This window comes from Bombina bombina, chromosome 3 (genome assembly GCF_027579735.1).
Source record: "Bombina bombina isolate aBomBom1 chromosome 3, aBomBom1.pri, whole genome shotgun sequence".
Classification (NCBI taxonomy): Eukaryota; Metazoa; Chordata; class Amphibia; order Anura; family Bombinatoridae; genus Bombina; species Bombina bombina.
Window position 1 is genome coordinate 247,751,833 of NC_069501.1, and position 15,621 is coordinate 247,767,453.

The 15,621-nt window shown below is 39.9% G+C and overlaps 1 protein-coding gene across 1 annotated transcript in view; it reads left to right on the forward strand.

Moving 5' to 3' along the window:
• PITPNA (phosphatidylinositol transfer protein alpha) overlaps positions 1–15,621 on the forward strand; it is a 173,778-nt gene that overhangs the window by 84,818 nt on the left and 73,339 nt on the right. Inside the window, exons 7-9 of the mRNA XM_053706235.1 lie at positions 11,002–11,085; positions 12,960–13,037; positions 13,124–13,234. Of these exons, the coding sequence (XP_053562210.1) occupies positions 11,002–11,085; positions 12,960–13,037; positions 13,124–13,234 (273 nt within the window). The remainder of the gene's footprint in view (positions 1–11,001; positions 11,086–12,959; positions 13,038–13,123; positions 13,235–15,621) is intronic.

The following is a 15,621-nucleotide window of genomic DNA, read 5'->3' on the forward strand; positions in this document are numbered from 1 at the left end:
AAAAATCTGCGGGAGACTGTGGTTTCTTGGTATGGCACTGAAGCATACCAAAGATAACGGTCTGCAGCACACAAAAGTTACTTTATAATTTAAAGAGGCAGTCACATCTTTCTTGTGTCAATTGACATTGGTCAATACATGCACAAATTTCTCATATAATGTCCAAAGAGTGTTGTTTTTTTCTGACCCACATGCAGTGCTCTGCGGTTTCTTGCATCCTTCAGTGGAAATTGTGGCACAAGACGGGCTTGCTTTACTGTACATAGCGTTGTCTATTAACAGAAAGATTGCCATGTTAATTGGAGTGTTTCTGACACAGAAATAAGACGATAATTTTTTCCTTTTTTTAAAAAAAAAAAAATGTTTAAGTGTCAATTGTTATTAACTTTTACACTCTGTTTTGAACCTCCGTTAAAGCGTTTGCTGTTTGGGGGTATTTTGGCAGGGTCATTTTATGCCACAAACCTATAGTGTCCACAGAATGTTAGGACACACATGCAGTACCCTGCGTTTCCTCTACTGCTCCGTACAGATTTTTTTCTTTGCATATTATGCATTCCCTATACTCCACGAGCTGTTTTTCAATACCCATCTTAACTAAGGGGCTGGGCAGACGTGGCCTAGGGTAAGGGGAGTAGTTTCCAGTTTGCCAAGAGAACTACTTTTTCCTTTGAATACAGCTGGATTTTTTTCATAGGTTATAGGGCTGAAGATTGGAAAACTGCAGATAGCTCAGCTTGCTAAGTCTCTGTGGCTGCGCTCTGTAGCAGCCCAAGGGTTGCAGGTTCCATCTCCGGAGAGGTTCACTCAGCCTCTCATACTTCTGAGAATTGAGCAGCGCCTTGAGTCCCTTGTGGGTGATTGGCGCGCTTTTCCCACTTCATACAGTGGCTTCCATATGTGTCTGATTCTATTAGTCAGAATCTCCCCTGAATAAGATTCTGGATAGGATACAGCTATTCTGTTGTGGCCTAGTGGATAGCTGAGGGTCCTTGTAAGTAAGTGGTTTGGAGTTCAAATCCCGGTCTGGCTGTTGGGGTTCCATACTACCTGCCCTTCTACTTATCCTAAAGGCTTCAAGGCCATTTCCTTTATTTCCTATCCTTCTCAAAATGGGATAGGTTTCAGGTTTCTCTGTCCCAGCTCGCTGAGCTTTGGGGTTAGTCTGGTTATTCAGATGTATGTTCTGAGTCTAGAAGTTTAATGCTTTGTTCCTAGACGGCCTTGTTGAAACTGGACTTAATGGAATATTTGAAAATAGTGTTTTCGGGAATTAGAGGTGGACAGGGGTCTGCTTTCAAGATTCTCTGCAGACCATCTACAAAAGGAGGCGTTCTTACGTTGTGTAGGAGACCTCTCTTCCATGGGAATAATTTGTCCTGTTCCAATACCGGAGCAGGTTTTTTTCCTTTACTCTGTTTGTAGTTCCCAATCAAGGAGGGAACCTTCTAAATTATCTTAAGACCTCAAGAGTCTATACAGTTTTCTCGGACTTCAATTCCTTTGGATGGCTCTTTGTCGTACCATCCTTCCGTTTATACAGGAGGGTCAATTTATGACGACAATGGGCCTAAGGGATGCATATCTATATGTTCCTATCCACAGACATCATCACGGGTTCCTGAGGTTTGCCTTTCTGGTCAAACGTTTTCAGTTCGTGGCTCTTCCTTTCGGTCTGGCCACGGCACCCAGAATTTTCACAAGCTGGGGTCTCTGCTGGCGGTTCTAAGACTGGGGGCATTGCAGTGACGCTTTATCTGGATAGTCTGATCCAGGCGTCGTCTTCTCAGCTATCAAAGTCTCATACCGACATTGTTCTGTCCTTTCTAAGGGCTCACGGGTGAGCAGTGACTCTGGAAAAGTGTTCACTAGTTCCACAAACAAGGTTTTCTTGGGAACTCTATTCGATTCTCTATCTATGAAAATCCTTTTGACAGAAGTCAGAAAGTTCAAGATTCTGAATACATGCCGATCCCTTCAGTCCAATCCTCGGCCGTCAGTGGCTCAGTGCATGAAGGTAATTGGATTAATGGTGGCAGCAATGGACATCATTCCGTTTGCTCGTTCTCATCTCAGACCTCTGCGACTGAGCATGCTCAGGCAGTGGAATGGAGATTATATGATTTTGTCTCCTCCAATAGATCTAGATCAGGAGATAAGGGACTCTCTTCTATGGTGCTTGTCGCTGGATCATCTGTCCCAGGGGGCATGCTTCCACAGGCCCTCGTGGGTGATAGTGACAATGGACGCCAGCCTGATGGGATGGGGAGCAGTCTGGGATTCCCTGAGGGCTCAGAGTGTATGGACTCGTTCGGAGTCTCTGCTTTCAATCATTCTTTTAGAGTTGAGAGCAACATTCAATGCGCTTCAGGTTTGGCCTCAGTTGGCTTCGGCCAAATTCATCCGATTTCAGTCGGACAACATCACGACTGTGGCTTACATCACTCATCAGGGAGGAACAAGGAGTTCCTTAGCGACAACTGGGAAGCGGATTTTTTGAGCAGACAGACGTTTCATCCGGGGGAATGGGAACTCCATCCGGAGGTCTTTGCCACCCTGATTCTCAGATGGGGCAGACCGGAGCTGGATCTTATGGCATCTCGTCAGAATGCCAATCTCCCAAGATATGGATCCAGGTCCAGGGATCCTCAGGCCGAACTGATAGATGCCTTGGTCGTTCAACCTAGCTTATGTGTTTCCACCGTTTGCTCTCCTTCCCCGGGTGATTGCTCGGATCAAACAGGAGAGAGCTTCGGGGATTCTCATCGCTCCTGCGTGGCCTTGCAGGACTTGGTATGCCGAGCTGGTGGACATGTCCTCTCTGCCACCGTGGAAGCTTCCATTGTGGCAGGACCTTCTCATTCAGGGACCCTTCCATCATCCGAATCTAGTTTCTCTGCAGCTGACTTCTTGGAGATTAAACGCTTGATTTTATCTAAGCGAGGGTTCTCTGATTCGGTCATTGATACCTTGATCCAGGCACGTAAGCCTGTTACTAGAATGATTTACCATAAGATATGGCGTAAATATCTTTATTGGTGCGAATCCAGGGGCTACTCATGGAGTAAGATTAGGATTCCTAGGATTTTATCTTTTCTCCAAGAAGGATTGGAGAAAGGGTTATCAGCAAGTTCCTTAAAGGGACAGATTCCTGCTTTATCTATTTTGCTACACAAACGTCTGGCAGATATTCCGGATGTTCAATCTTTTTGTCAGGCTCTGACTAGAATCAGGCCTGTGTTTAGACCTATTGCTCCTCCTTGGAGTTTGAATTTAGTTCTTAAGGTTCTTCAAGGGGTTCCGTTTGAACCTATGCATTCCATAGATATTAAATTATTATCTTGGAAAGTTTTATTTTTGGTTGCTATTTCTTCTGCTCGCAGAGATTCTGAGCTTTCAGCATTACAATGTGATTCTCCTTACCTTATTTTTTCATTTCGATAAGGTAGTGTTACGTGCCAAACCTGGTTTTCTTCCTAAGGTTGTTTCCAACAAAAATATTCATCAGGAAATTATTGTTCCTTCATTGTGTCCTAATCCTTCTTCTAAGAAAGAGCGTCTGTTACATAACTTGGATGTGGTCCGTGCCCTGAAGTTTTACTTGCAGGCGACTAAAGAATTCCGTCAATCATCTTCATTATTTGTTGTTTTCTCTGGAAAACGTAGGGGTCAGAAAGCTATGGCTACCTCTTTCTTTCTGGCTGAAGAGTATCATCCGTTTTGCATATGAGACTGCTGGACAGCAGCCTCCTGAAAGAATTACGGCTCATTCTACTAGGGCTGTGGCTTCCTCATGGGCATTCAAAAATGATGCTTCTGTTGAACAGATTTGGAAGGCTGCAACTTGGTTGTCTCTTCACACTTTTTCCGAATTTTAAAATTTTTATACTTTTGCCTCGTCCGAGGCTGTTTTTGAGAGAAATGTTCTTCAAGCAGTGGTGCCTTCCGTTTAGGTTCCTTTCTTGTCCCTCCCTTTCATCCGTGTCCTATAGCTTTGGTATTGTATCCCATAAGTAAGGATGAAATCCGTGGACTCGTCATATCTTGTAAAAGAAAAGGAAATGTATGCTTACCTGATAAATTTATTTATTTTACGATATGACGAGTCCACGGCCCACCCTGTCATTTTCTAGGACAGGTCTTTTATTTTTGTTAAACTTCAGTCACCTCTGCACCTTGGCTTTTCCTTTCTCTTCCTAACTTCGGTCGAATGACTGGAGTGGGAGGGAAGGGAGGAGCTATATATACAGCTCTGCTGTGGTGCTCTTTCCCTCCTCCTGCTGACTAGGAGGCGATATCCCATAAGTAAGGATGAAATCCGTGGACTCGTCATATCGTAAAAGAAATAAATTTATCAGGTAAGCATACATTTCCTTTTTACAATACAATGTCCCTTAAAGCGTTATTAACTGACAGTGTTTGTGGTGTTCATTCTTTTTTTTTTTTGTCTTTTTTTTTTTTATTGAGGTTTAGTACGTAATATGACAATCAAGCGATAATTCAAATGACATGCAAATTCAAGAAGAGATAAACAAAATCTCCGGATACAGTCATGTCAAAATATGAATACAAACATTGTCTTAGAATGCATATAGAAAAAAAACAAAAAATTAACCTCATGTTTTCTATGAAGGTGTGTCCCCTTAAAATATGATAAAATAAGAGATAAAGTGTTCACCCCCGGAGATATATAGGGCCTCTCTTGGACCCCCTGGAATAGCTTTATAACATGGTGGGGCTCTTTGTGGGGGGAGAATAGAAAAATAATAAAATGGACCACTCTTGGACCCGAGATATAATCTAGAATTACAAGTAACCAACATTAAATACGATGGGTTGCTATAACAGGTATTAGTTGCTATTGAGCCACTTATCTAGGTAGCGCCTGGGGTTATATTCTCATTAACTATCAACAAATGACAGAAAACAGCAGACTATATCGTATATAAGTTCCAGAGGGGGCCCAGAGAAATATTCTTCAAAGAGGAGACAGTGCATCAATCATACAAAGTTAGTTCACAGGGTTACTCAGAGCCTTTTTAATACATTGCCTAGTCTATCCTATGAGCTTGGCCGCAGTCTACAGGACAAGGACTGATACTCAGGCCCATGTGGGATTAAAGGGACTCTAAAGTTTGAGGCCCAGGGTGCCTCTATTTATGGTGTTAAACAGTTAAAATATGCATTATTTAGAGACACTATTGCATGTTTCAGAGCCTGTACTATATATCCTGTAAACATTGATAGTGATATATATCATGGGGGTATCATCACACAATGAACCAAAGAGGCCAATCCATAGTAGTTTAGGTTGTTAGTTGCCTGGTGTGTTGTGTTAGCTTACATGTACTGCAGTCCCTGCCTATATGTTGAACAGCTCCTGTATGGTGACTATTTAGGCATCTTAATAATATCTAATACTAGAGTGGGAAAAACCTGATAAGGTAACAGCAATAACTATGTAATAAAGCGAATACTAGCTGTAAATATAGTCATATACAGCTTTTAATAGCTGTTAATGTAATGGAGGAGCTTGTGGGCTCTTAACGGAGGTAATAAGGCTTATGTTGGAAGCAGAATGGCGTGCAGCAAATATTCTAGTTCTTTTCTAAATGCCAGGAGCCTCACTATAACTCTCTCATGTCATCTATGTACAACAGGTTTTCAAAAAAAGAATAAAATAGGTGGTAGGGTACAAAACATTCACATTATCATGCGCTAAACAAGACATAGGCAGCAGACTACCTTTTAACACTCGAAGAGTTCTCTCAGCTGATAACATTACTAACCATAGTCCACTTATGTGACCAAGTCCCAGGTAGGTCTAACGTAAAAAACATAGTGAGTGTTGCGACAGAGCTATGCAATCATTTAATCGCCTCAGTTCATAGAGGATTTTTACCCTGCGCCAGACCTGAGGTTTGGAGCGTCCCGTGTACTCTTGAATGGGTGTATTAGGTGAGGTGATCATTACAGTACTGGATAGGGCTGCCGATGACAGCATGTAGTTAAGCCACCCGGGGTAAAAGGCTGGTGAGTGGCGGTTCTTATGTTACCCAAAACTGACGGTCCATCTTTCAGCTCCGCTACCAGATCATAAAAGTCTGTGCACAGGCGGCCCATAGCCCCGTGGGAGACTGTTCCCCTTCTTTTCCCCAATGCGCTCCCAGTGGGATGGCAGGCATGTCACTGTATGGGATCGTGTCTGGGAGCCCCCAGGGTTAAAAGGCCGGCATAAGTAAAGTGTGTCTACACGGTCCAAGGGCTGGCAGAGAGTTCCCTGAAAGGTGCCCCACACTGATGCTCAAACACTCGGTCTCGCTCTTTCCAAAGGTAGGCAATGGTGTGCAGTGGAGGATTTCACCGCTGTGGCCCAAGTCTCCACATTAGTACTCTCCCGGTAGGTAGGTTTCACCCCAGGCTGTTTCAGTTCCCCCGCTGTCACCTTCCAACTGCGACACTCCGGACACATCTCGCTGATATCACTAGAGCAGTGTGACAGGTGAGTTATGTCTGGGCATGGGGGTACGACATTCACTTCAGCGCTGGTTGCACTTGCCGTAGCGATCTGCTGTTGCTTGAAAGTTTGTAGTTGTATCCCGCTCACGACCGGGACGTCATCTGGGTATTCATCCACTGCTGGAAAGGTCTTAACAGGGGGGCTCAAATGTTGTACTGCCGTAGCCAAGGCTTGGGCTTGAGGTACTGGGCTTGATAAGCTAGGAATAGGCTCTTGGTAACTTGCAGCTTCTTCAGTTTTCTCTGCAGGGTCTCTTGGCTTCGTATAGCGGTGGCCAACTTGTCTAGCTAGCACACGAAGGCCGTCACATTCAGTAGCCCAAGCCTGTTGTATCCTCACTTGGTGATCTTGTAGTAGCCTTGTCACGGCTGCAATTATCGTTTCGGCATTAGACGCCATCTTTAGTAGGTATGTGCTGGTGAGGAAGGCTCTGAATTATCCAGCTATCTATCCTGTATAGCAAGGATGATACTATGTAAACATAGGTGATGTTGGTTTCAAATGAAATATATTGTTCAGTGTTTGTGCACTGCTTACCCGGTCTGTATTACTACCGGGGGGGGGGGGGGGGGGGTGTTGAGCTTTCCTTAGGCCTCAACGCTCCGGATTGGTGCGCAACAGTGGTATTCTCAAGGGAGATATTTCTTTCACTTTATCTTGATCTGTAGAATCTGTATTTAAAAATAATATAACTGGATGGTCAATTAATTCACTGATAACAGGCAGATTAACAGTGATCCACACGGAGCTCCCAATATTGCTACCATTGAAGGTGCTGCCCAGAGACACGCCCCCAATTCTTTTTTTTTTTTTAAATGTAACATTTGAAAAGGATATTATTTGTCTTACTTTGATTTTAATATAGCTTATTATTTGATCAAGTAAGGGACAGTTTTAATGGCTGTATGTTTAGAAGTTAAAGTGATGGTAAATTCATACCAACTGCTCAACATATTTTAAAAGCTCTTATCCTAGCTAGCATATCGATATGCTTTTTTAATATTAAAAACATCAGTTTACTGAATAACTTCAATTTTATTACGGTAGCGTTACAGTTTTATATTCAGCCTCTCGAAAAATTTCTAAGCTAATGGTTTGATTGACATATGTTTTAGCCAATCATGGGCTCACCATGCGCCCCATGTTAAAAAGTACCTGCACACTCCCGTGCTCTGATGCTCTGAACTCACTAATTGCGATGCAATGCGCATGCACACCACCTTATGCTACTTGAGCTGAGTATTCTCTATTTCACTTGCGCAAGTAGCATAAGAGTTGCCCATGCGCATTGCATCGCAATTAGTGAGCTCAGAGCACAGGAGCGTGCAAGTACTTTTTAACATGGGGTGCATGGTGAGCCGATGATTGGCTAAAACATATGTCAATCAAAGCAGTAGCTTAGAAAATTTTCGCAAGAGGCTGAATATAAAACTGTAACGTTACCGTAATAAAATTGAAGTTATTCCGTAAACTGATGTTTTTATTATTAAAAAAGCATATCGATATGCTAGCTAGGATAAGAGCTTTAAAAATATGTTGAGCAGTTGGTATGAATTTACCATCACTTTAAATCATCATCTCACCAGAGTCTTACTTTAATGGTGATATTCCAGGCTTTTATCAAAGTTCAATAAGGGGTCATCCTGGACAACAGTTAGTATAAGAACTGTTGACTTTCACAAGAGCATATCCTTGCTAAGGGTAATCGCTGATTTTAATTGGGAGGGACAGTATACACTAATTTTCATATAACTGCATGTAATAGGCACTACTATAAAGAATAATATGCACAGATACTGATATAAAAATCCAGTATAAAACCGTTTAAAAACTTACTTAGAAGCTTCCCAGTCTAGCTCTGTTGAAAAGGTTTTCTAGAACTCCCACTGAAAGTGGGAAATATCAGACACTCCCCCTCCCTCTGCATATGAAAAGACCCTTTACACAAACAGGAGCAAGCTGGAGTAGGGATACATTAGTATTCTCCTAAAACATTGGGGCTTGGTTAGGAGTCTGATATTCAGAGCAATGTAATTTAAAAATAAGCAAAGCTATACATTTAAAAAACAAAAAAGCACCTGTATAGGCTATATAAATAGATAATTTACAAAGAAAAATCTAGTGTATAATGTCCTTTTACCTTTGCTAGATTGTTGTGACAGTCCTCACTTTTTTACTGGACATGCATAGCAATTAATATCTTATCCCACAGAAAGATGGAGAAAGGTTATTGTTGCAAGATATTTGACCCACTCACTACACAAAAATGTAAACATCGCTAGATGCATTGTATCCCAGAGCCAACAATAAAATTGCAAGTCTGTACACTGCTGGAATATCTTTAATCTTCTAAAAGTGCAAAGACAAAATGCTTAGTGTTAGAGCAATGTATTATCGTACTATTACTCATATATATATATATATGTTTAACCCATGCAGAGAGGTTAAAGGGTCAGTCTACACCTTAGTCATCTTAAAGTCAAAACTTTAGATTAAGCTGCAAATATCCTCCTGCACCCTTTCTATATCATGCAGCAGTAACAGTAAAAAAGGTTATTTTAAAATGACTATGGTTTCTAGTCACTTTGAAATGGCTGGCAAGCTCCGCCCCCTTATGACATCACAATCTGAGCTGCATCTAGTCACTCTTCTGAATAACATTGACAGTCTGTTGAATCCAGTTAGTGAGTCTTTTGTAACTAGTGAAGCCTTTAATGCAGCCCAGATGTCATCAAAGTAAGACTTTAAGATGACTAAGGTGTAGACTGTCCCTTAACCCCTTAAGGACCAGCGACGTACCCTGTATGTCGCTGGCCTTTTTTTGGGACTTGATTGTTTTATAGCGCGGTCTTGCCACCAGCATTGAGACTGCTCTATTCCACAAAGCCTGCTGGAGGGAGTGCATTAATAGCGTGTTCTTGCTAGACTTGTGCTATTATGGCCTGAAAAAACCCTTAACGACCAGTGACATACAGGGTACATTGTGGTCATTAAGGGGTTAAACAAATAGTTGAAGTTGTCTCCAGATAAGCAATGCAGTACTGGGAGCTAGCTGAACACATCAAGTGACCCAGTGACAACAAGTATGTGTGTGTGTGGCTCCCAGTAGTGCATTGCTGCTCCTGAGCCTACCTAGATATTTTTTTCAACAAAGGATAACAAGTGGGCAAAGTACATTTGATAAAAGAAGTACATTGAAAAGTATCTTAAAACTGCATGATCTGTCTGAACCATGACTGTTTCATTTTAACTTCATGCCCCTTTAATATTCAATTGACCGACCCTTTTCTCTTTTCTTTTTACTTTTTTCCCTTTGTTTTATTATCTTAAAGGGACATGAAACCCATAATTTTTCTTTCATGGTTTAGGTAGAACATACATTTAATACAAACCATTTTTAATACATACAATTTTTAAGCAACTTTCCAATGTACTTCTATTATCAAATTTGCTCCATTCTCTTGGTATCATTTGTTGAAGGAGCAGCGCTTTGCTTCAACTGATTTCTAACTGAACAAATGGGTGAGCCAATGACAATCGGTGTATATATATGCAGCCACCAATCAGCAGCTAGAAGCTAGGTTCTTTGCTGCTCCTGAGCTTACCTAGAAAAAACTTTAAGGAAAGGATAACAAGAGAAGGAAGCAAATTAAATAGTAGAAGTAAATTGGAAAGTTGTTTAAAATTGTATGCTCTGTTTAAAGCATGAAAGAAAGTTTTTGGGTTTCATGTCCCTTTAATTCTCATCTTTATGAAAACCAGTGCACGTTTTAGTACGACTGTACTCAGTGAAATGATTCAATAAAACGGAATTGAAAACAATTATACAATACCGCATCTGGAGCTGTGTTTATGTAATCTTAGAAAGCCATTCACTCCAATAAAGACATAAAAATATGCAGATATTTTGTAATGCAGTGCTTAACTGCTGATCTGTAATATACATAGATATTAAATTCAACATCTATATTCCCTTAAATATTATAGAAGGGACAATGTACTCTGCAAACAGCAGATAATCATTCATCGCATTCAAAGCAACTGCAGTAACACCCTTTCAAATGGCCTGCTCTCTGTCTTGCTTCAATTGGGACGTTTTTTCTGCTTTTCTACAGCCAGTACTACAGTATTACATTTTTCAGCATAGGTAGCAGTTTCAACAGACAAAATAAACTATTTCAAATGGCAAAATAAAGGTAAAGTAGCTATTTGTAAACAATACTTCAGCAGTTAAAATGGATTACTGGAAAACGCATCTAATAGGAGAAAATATTACAGTACAATGTAAGGGATGAAATAACTTCATTAGTTTTGGACCTGAAATGATCCATGTGATTGGTAACTGTATATTAGCTGTTGAGTAAAAGCTATGCCTATTTATTAATTTACCAATATCTGTTCTCTAGTACCTCATTAAGTCTTCAACTCTGTGAATAGAATGTGAATTTCATTGTGACTTTCTTGGTGAAATATATTTGCAGGTACACAAACTAGAGCCAGATGTCTGGAAGAATGTGGAAGTGGTTCAAATTGATATTGCAGATCGCTCGCATGTTCTCTCCAAGGTTGGTTTTAGAGACATTTGCAAATTAAACACATTTTCATTAGCTTGTCATTTACCATTTGAACTACAAACTGCATCTACAACTGATTGTGCTCAAGCTAGGGTTGCTACTTTAGCCATGTTTTCCTGGACACTTATGAGTTACACATGCTGCAGGGTAACCAGGGCGGAACATGTATTGAGCCTCTGGACAGCACAATACATGTTCCTCCCTGCACACCCTACAGCATATGTAATTTATAAGTGTCCAGGAAAACATGGCCGAGGTGGCAACCTTAGCTCAAGGGCAGGGCCCTCCTCTCCTTTTGTTTATGTTTGTCAATGTAAGTGTAGTAATGAACATTGTATAGTCTTACATTATGTCTCATTGTAAGGTTTTTATTGTATTGTACCCTTATGATTGTAATGTACCATTTATTGGTGCTTTATAAATAAACAATAATAATAATAGGTGGTGGCATTCACCACACTGATAGTTGCAGACCCAGCAGATATTATGGCATTTGGCATGTTGGACGTTACAGATACAAAATGTTGCAAATTAGGGAAGCACCTATATAAGTGAGGAGGTCACAATTTGCTGATGAGTCAAATGAGCCAAGATCAACAGAATTGATATAAAAGTTGTTGTCCCTGTGGGGTAACTCTTCACAAGTGAGATTTCCCTCACCATGATTTCCACGTTCAGAATGGAAGCATTCGCTAAGATGAGCTCAGGTGAGTTGTCTCATGGTCCCCAAGGCAGAACATGCTGTGATCTGAGATGACATCGCAGAAAATGCAGCATGTCTGCATAAAGAATGGGATACATGAGGGAACCATTGGCACTTTCGCTTTGCAGCGCTGCTTCACAACAGGCTGTTTTCTTTAAAACAGCACTTTGCTCTGGCTGCATTGTGTGCAATTTCCTTAACATAGTGCAGCTACAACACTGTTTGAAGAGAACAGTCAAATACAGGGCAGCACTGCAAATCAGCAAGCGCGTTGCTTGATGGCTGCTTCTTTTTAATTGCACCAATATAATACATAAAACTTTAAAATGTGCTTTATTCCCCAGAAAATATATTGCATTTGAGCTGGTGCTTTAGTATAACTGCCTAATTTAAAATTGTATTTCGTTTAAAAATGACCTGCAGAAACATTTTGCAGAAAGTGAAAAAAAGTTATTTAGGGGAAGATTACATTCACAGCTTCTGCTTGCTCACATGGTTGTGCGAGAGCAGGGGGGGTATTGCACAAGAGAGCTCTTCAGGTGGACAGGTCCTTTACTTGTAATCTTGATACATTTTTCTTTTAGTAAAGCTAGTTGCTATTTTGGGAAGGCAACTAACAAGCAATAAATACAAATGAAAATAGTTTACCTTTTTTTTTTTTTTTTCCTTCAGTTGCATATCCAGGAAAGCTAAATACATTTTCTAAAGCAGCATTCTAGTTCTTGTGCCTGTAAAAAAAACCATGAAAATAAAAATTAAACTTGATTCAGATAAAGCATTCAATTTGAAAACAATTTCTATTTTGCCTCTAATATTAAATATAATTTGTTCTCTTAGTATTCTTTGTTGCAGAGCATAAGTCAGTAGGCTTAGGTGCATGTATAAGTTTGGATCTCTTTATGGCAGCAATCATTGCAGCAATGTATAACTCCTGAGGCTCCTGAGCCTTCCCAGGCATGCAGATCAACAAAAGAAACAAAGTGCACAAAGTACATTTGATGATAAAAGTATTGGAAAGTTTTTTTTCAGATCTGAATCTTGACAGTTAAACTCTGAGTTTTACCTTCCTTTAAAAGTTGCATTGTTCAATGCTGCTTGCAAAGTTAGGACTATTATTTTATTTAATAATTGAATGTATGAATGCATTTACTTTGTATTCTAGGATTACAAACCCGGGGAAGACCCCGCAAAATTTAAGTCTGTAAAGACTGGTCGTGGACCCTTAGGCCCAGATTGGAAGGTAATTAATTATTTTTTTTATGATGATTTAGCCTAACGTTCTTATTTAAAAAGCACTTATCCAAATGTGTGCACTGCTTCTTATAGAAAAATCTGGCACAGCATAAGGACTGTCCACACATGTGTGCATATAAGCTGGTGACTGTAAAGTTCAAATGGTGGGGCCTACAGAACAAAGTGGAAAGCTTTATACAAAAGGTGAGTAACTAGTGAGTACTCTTAAAAGGACAATAAAGGGATTAGATTACAGCCCGTCAAATAGGCTAAGCTTGCAAACAGATCAGATCTCTTTATCTTATCACTCAATTGCTTCCATTTTTTATCTCTGTTTCTGTACAATATTTAGAAAGAACAATTGAAAATGAAAATTTTAGAGCTTTCTCTTCCACCTCCCACTGGGAGTTTAATTTCTTTTGCTGGCTGTGTTTGCATAGTTTCTCAGTAGCCTATACCTAGGTATAGAAGCTTTGAGTATAGGTAGGGATGCTACAGGCTAAATCAGCTATTTCAAATGCCAATATAAAGGCTAAGGAGCTATTTGTAAACAATTAAATACACTCCAACAGGCAAAATGGATGATTGGGAACAACTTAAAGGAGTGAAAGTGAAAGTGGTTGGGTAAACTGCCCCTTTAAACAGTAAATAAATGCTAGATCTGTTTATATATTCAGTGCAAAGATTAACTTGAGAATAACATTCTTAATTATATTAGTTAACAATTTAGAAACTAAGTTTTACTTTCTAAAGTAACCACCATGTTGTAACTTAGCTAACCTAGGTATACAAGCCTGTTCCCTTTACCTTATCTCCCCTGCTGGGGCCAATTAGGTTATAAACCAGCTGATAAAGTAGCAATCTCCCATGATTTAGTGTCCCTGTTTGTGCACTAATTTCATTTTGTGGAAACAAAGAGATGTGTTATTAAAGTTCAAGGGGAAAGGTTATTGCAGGATGTGTTGTAATCCTTAAAAGGAAAGTGTTTTTTGGGGGTAAGACTTTTTTGTTTAAGGCTCAGAAACTACAAAAATAAAAAAAAATGTCATACATGTTGCCTAGAACATGACATAAAACCCCAAATATCTCTCTTATAATTCTGATAGATCATGCAGTTTTACACAACTTTCCGTTTTACTTCTATTACGGAATTTGCTTCATATCCGTGGCAACAATGCACTACTGGGAGCTAGCTGAACAAATCGTGCAAGTCCATGACAAGAGGCATATAAGTGCAGCCAATCAACAGCTAGCTCCTAGTAGTGCATTGCTACTCCTGAGCCTACATAGGTATGCTTTTCAGCAATGTTAAAAGGACATTGTTTTGTAAAATTGTTTTTTCCTTCACTTGTTTCCAGTGACTTGTTATACCAGCTGCAGAGTATGAAAAAGTTCTTCTTTAGATTTATTTTTGTATATGAAATTGCTGGTTTTGTTAATTTACCACAACCCGTTAAAATGGGTTGAGCTTGCAGGTAAATTACATTTCTCTTGTAAGGTGTATCCAGTCCACGGATCATCCATTACTTGTGGGATATTCTCATTCCCAACAGGAAGTTGCAAGAGGACACCCACAGCAGAGCTGTTATATAGCTCCTCCCCTAACTGCAATATCCAGTCATTCTCTTGCAACTCTCAACACGCATGGAGGTAGTAAGAGAGAGTGGTGTAAAATAGTTAGTTTTTTATCTTCAATCAAAAGTTTGTTATTTTAAATGGTACCGGAGTTGTACTATTTTATCCCAGGCAGTAAATAGAAGAAGAATCTGCGTGAGTTTTCTATGATCTTAGCAGGTTGTAACTAAGATCCATTGCTGTTCTCACATATGTCTGAGGAGAGAGGTAACTTCAGCGGGAGAATGGCATGCAGGTTACTCTGCTATGAGGTATGTGCAGTTACAATTTTTTCTAGAAATGGAAAATGCTAGAAAATGCTGCTGATACCGGATTAATGTAAGTTAAGCCTGAATACAGTGATTTAATAGCGACTGGTATCATGCTTACTCTCAGGGGTAATACCCTTATAAAATTGCATTATTGGGGCCTAGTTTTTTTTCCACATGGCTGGCTTAAATTTTGCCTAGAAACAGTTTCCTGAGGCTTTCCACTGTTGTAGTATAAAAGTTACAGTTGTTGCAGTTAAAATTACAAACTGTGACATCTAGCTTCCCTCAGGAGTCCTCTGTATGCTATAGGACATCTCTAAAGGGCTCAAAGGCTTTCCAAAGTCGTTTATTGGGGAAGGTAGGGCCACAGCAGGCTGTGGCAGTTTGTTGTGTCTGTTAAAAAACGTCTATATCGTTTTTTTTTATCCGTTTTTTTTAATTAAGGGGTTAATCATCCATTGGATGCAATGCTCTGTTAACTTATTACATACACTGTAAAAATTTCGTTTGATTTACTGACTTTTTTCACTGTTTTTCACGTTTTGACAAAATTTGTTTCTCTTAAAGGCACAGTACCGTTTTTTATATTTGCTTTTTATCTTGATTTAAAGTGTTTTCCAAGCTTGCTAGTCTCATTGCTAGTCTGTACAAACATGTCTGACATAGAGGAAACTCCTTGTTCATTATGTTTAAAAGCCATGGTGG